The sequence below is a fragment of the Tupaia chinensis genome, unplaced genomic scaffold (assembly GCF_000334495.1).
Source record: "Tupaia chinensis unplaced genomic scaffold, TupChi_1.0 Scaffold143954_1, whole genome shotgun sequence".
In the NCBI taxonomy this organism is placed as follows: domain Eukaryota; kingdom Metazoa; phylum Chordata; class Mammalia; order Scandentia; family Tupaiidae; genus Tupaia; species Tupaia belangeri.
Window position 1 is genome coordinate 208,974 of NW_006203805.1, and position 4,512 is coordinate 213,485.

A 4,512-nucleotide genomic window follows, 5' to 3' on the forward strand; every position below is an offset into this window, starting at 1 on the left:
TCTTGGTGAGGTACGATCCCCCTTGTGGGTTGATTTCTCGCTTTCTGTCTCTATGTCTCTGTCTGTCTGGCGAGCGCACGAGTCCCATAGCAAAAACCTCTCAAAAAAAAAAAAAAATAGAAGGTAGGAAAGCAGAGATGTTCAGGCATCTACCCTTGTGACTTCCACTTTGCAAACTTTGCCTCCTCAGTCCCTGTAGTGGAATTACACCACCTAGGGGGTCATTTGCCTCTCTGTCCAACTTCCAAGCCCTACATCCTCAACTGAAGGCCTGTCCCAGGTCCATCCCTGGCTCTTGGCTCTTGGCCATCAGACACTTTCTTCTTTCCCTGGGTTTCAAGGTTTTTTCTGACTCCCAACCAGTGTTTCCCAGCCCACTGCCATGCCATCATGCTGTGTACTGGGCATTGTCACTGGTACTTCTAGATCCAGAAGAGAACCGCACGTTCTTCCTTCCCCACTGCTCCCAGGTTGACTCATGTTCCCAACTTCCCTCTTATCTAGCCCTTGTATTTGTCATGAATTTAGGTTTGAGAACTTGGCACTTTTGGCTACCTTCACTCCTCTAGCCTCAATATTTAAGCAAGCAGCATAGCCTGATTTTGCTTTCCTTTAAAATGATCACCCTTGGGACCAGCAGTCGACGCAATGGCTATGTCGCTGAACTCCCATGTAGCCGACCGCGGTTCGAGTCCCAGACCCAGTGGCTTAAACTCACCCCGGGCGCATGTGTGTGCGTGCCCAAGATCCCGAGAGGAGAATGGAGGAGAAGGTACTGTGGCATGGCCATCTCCCCGGGGAGGGGGTGATTTCTTGCTTTCTATCTCTCTGTCTCTTGTCTTTCTGGCGAGCGCACACGCCCTATAGCACCTCTCCAAAAAAAAAAAATGATCACCCTTTCTCTGTCATTTCCAAAGCTGAATACCCAAATGTCAGCTTTATGCTTGGATAAGCACAGCAGTTCTCATAGCATGATTCCCGATCAGTGTGATTAGCAGCAGCTGGGAGCTTGAATGCAGATCCCCAGATCTACCAGTTCATCAGAAGTTGCATCACCTGCATTTTTTTTTTTTGAAGAGGTTTTTTGCTATAGGGCGCATGCACTTGCCAGATAGACAGAGACAGACAGAGAGACAGAAAGCAAGAAATCACCCCCCCAGGGGGGATGGCCACACCGCAATCCCTTCTCCTCCATTCTCCTCTCGGGATCTCAGGCACGCACGCACACACGCCCGGCCAGAGTTTAAGCCACCGGGTCCGGGATGTGAACCACGGTCAACTACATGGGAGTCCAGCAACATAGCCATTACGCTAACTGCTGGTCCCATCACCTGCATTTTAACAAACCTTTCAAGTACTGTAGAGGCATATAAGCATTCAAGAACCAAGGGGTTCAAGCAACAATCTCTCATGATCTCATCAGAGTCTAATCCTGGCTACCAGATTAATTCACTTATAGCCTTCACTGCTGCAAAGTCTCTGCTCCAGAACCATCAGTGGCTCCCACTAAACTTTTCCACTTAGCTTTTAAAACTTTATCTCCATACTTGTTCTCAGTAGCTCCCTGAGGCCCTCTGCATTCTAGCTCTAACTTGCCAAGCACCATACCTTGGATTGTTACACTGCTGCACTCCCACCCACCCATCCAGCATCCAGGGGGGTTGGGTTAGAAAATTGATACAATGAAAGTGGCTGGTGCCTCTCTCCCACGAAGGAACAAAAATAAACATAATACTTAGCTGTAAAATAATCATGTGGAAGTCAACCAAATGACTGATTCTTTCCTATAATGACTGGTTTGCTGCTTTGAAAATACATTTATCAACTTCTTTTTAAGAAGTGATTTTTGGTGCCACTCTGCATTGCTAGTGCTCCAAATTCGTGCTCAACATAGCTACTGATTAATCTGGCTCTGCCTTTGTGGATTCAACCCCTACTCAGCACTGAGTGCCTTGCTCATTTTATGTGCAAAATTGGATAAATGAATGAATGAGCAGGCTTTTCTACTCCATTGGTCAGAGGGAAGGCACTTTGTATTTCATCCCTTCTGTTTTCTCTCCTTTCAGTACCTGTACAGTAGGAGATGAATACTTTTAGCTGACGTCAGGGTGCCTGTTTTTTGCTCCCTCATTTCTCCTGGAATGCCCAGACCCATTTTTCAGAATCCTTTCGGCCAGCAGGCACCTGCCAGCTGTTGACAATAGAGTGACAGTGCCCATGTGCATGGGACTCTACACATTAGCAAAGACATCACAAACAGGTGAGAGTTATACCTGTAAGACACATCTCCAAAGTTAAAAAAAAATGAAAAAGAAAGAAGAAAGAAAAAACAAAACTAAACTGCCTTTAAATTGAATCAATCAGTGCTCAATGTTTGAACATTATTTATAAACCCAGCCCCACCCAGATGCCAAATACCTATGACCTTTTTTTTTTTCTTTTTTGGAGAGGTTTTTGCTTATAGGGCACATGCGCTCGCCAGAAAGACAGAGAGAGACAGAGAGAAAGCGAGAAATCACCCCCCGGGGGGATGGTCACTCTGCAATCCCTTCTCCTCCATTCTCCTCTCGGGATCTTGGGCACGCACGCACACGTGCCCGGTGTGAGTTTAAGCCACCGGGTCTGGGACACAAACCACGGTCCACTACGTGGGAATCCAGCAACATAGCCATTACACTAACCACTGGTCCCACCTATGATCTTTTAATAAAAGAAACATTTCTTTTTTTGGAGAGGTTTTTGCTTATAGGGCACATGCGCTCGCCAGAAAGACAGAGAGAGACAGAGAGAAAGCGAGAAATCACCCCCCGGGGGGATGGTCAATCCGGCAATCCCTTCTCTTCCATTCTCCTCTCGGGATCTTGAGCACGCACACACACACGCCAGGCATGAGTTTAAAGCCACCGGGTCCGGGACGCAAACCACGGTTAGCTACATGGGAGTCCAGCGACATAGCCATTACACTAACTGCTGGTTCCAAGAAACATTTTCACATTAAAAATGTTCCTGCTTATACTTTAAACCTCCAATTTAATAGGTAACTCATCTGACCCACAAAGAACAATTCCTTGGAGCTGAAGTTTTTACTAGACAACAATCTCTGACTATTAAATGTGTATACTTTACAGGACTCTGCAGCTGTGTAAAGGACATAAAGCAACAGGCCATGGATATCTGTCCTGTAACTACCCCATGGACATACTTCAGACAGAGCCACTGAAACTGCCCAGCACTCTTCTCTCCTCCCTCCTAGCAAGTTAGCCAACCTCCCAGCGCTCAGAGCCCACAGCCCCTAGACTCACCTCCCATCCATGGATTTGAAAGGAGCCTGGTATCAGGAGCGTGTCCTGGTCCCTGGGACCTGCCGCCGTTCCTGCCCCCTCTTTCACCATCCATAGTGCTCTCCTGGGCCAGCAAACTCTGTGCCCCACTTCAGTGGCTCAGGAAAGTCCAAACTCCACACTCTCTGCTCCTGGGAAATTCCAGTTCTGTGGCTGGCTGAGTAGCACACGTCCTGGTCAAACGGTCTGCAACAGAAAACAGTTCAGGCAGGGTAATCTGAGTACTACCTGTGGTCAGACAGACACGTGCACATACACATACACACACGCACACGCACACACATACCCTCTCTCTCCTTCTCCACCTAGCTGCCTGGAGGCTGGCCAAAGCCCACAATAGCCCCACAGCCCCAAGTCTGGGGAGTTGCTGATGTCACGTCCTTTGCAAAACAGACCAATCAGTGAGGAAGCCTTGGAGTTTATCAGGAAGGAAACTCACAGTTTGCAACTTTGGGAGAGCAAATGGAGCAGGGTGAGGGTGAAAAAAACAGTGCACTTGCTACAGTGTTGCTCACTGCTGAGCTCCACGTGCTTCCTGGGGGGCTTCTTGCTGCCAGGACAGCTCAGCTCAGCTCAGCTCCTGGAGCTAAGAAGGCTGGTGGTACAGCAGCCCTGCTCAATTGCTTGCACAGGAACATGCACAGCGCCTTGGCCATCTGCACATGTGGTTTCAATTTTGCTGGGAATTTCTTATGGGAAAATGTATCTATATGTTACAAAAATGTACATTTGAAAAGAACTTCTATTTTCTTGCTTTAGGCTGCAGAGATTTCATTAAATATCTTATCCCACACGTAGTATTTTACCTTCTAAATAAATAAGGAATGCTTGAAATTGCAGAAATAGATTGCTGGGTGGCTAGGGGTGGGGAAAAGACCTGCTATCTTTCCATTGTAATTATTTTTTAAAAAATGTAAAGATTTTGGCGGTTTGCTTAGACTAAATATTTGGATTTTCTCTGTATGTGGCTTTTCAGATAAACCCAGTTCCCTCACACCCCCAGGTACTGCCTTAGGCTAATGGCTCCCCTAGTTTCTCAGTGCTCTTCTCTCCCAGGTGGAAGGGAATTTTTCATCCCCACAGGAGAGAGCTATGAGATAGTCTCAAATAGTCTGTCTGTGAGATGTTTGCTGATTTTTTTTAATTACCAGAGGGTGCATGCACTCACCTG

The 4,512-nt window shown here is 47.1% G+C and overlaps 1 protein-coding gene across 1 annotated transcript in view; it reads right to left on the reverse strand.

Moving 5' to 3' along the window:
• The window catches only part of ASB9 (ankyrin repeat and SOCS box containing 9), a 29,558-nt gene extending 25,843 nt beyond the window's left edge, over positions 1–3,715 (reverse strand). Inside the window, exons 1-2 of the mRNA XM_006165548.1 lie at positions 3,628–3,715; positions 3,303–3,527 (exon numbers count right to left, since the gene is read on the reverse strand). Coding sequence (XP_006165610.1) covers positions 3,303–3,396 — 94 coding nt within the window. The 5' untranslated portion in view covers positions 3,397–3,527; positions 3,628–3,715. The remainder of the gene's footprint in view (positions 1–3,302; positions 3,528–3,627) is intronic.
• Between the last annotated feature and the right edge of the window lie 797 nt (positions 3,716–4,512).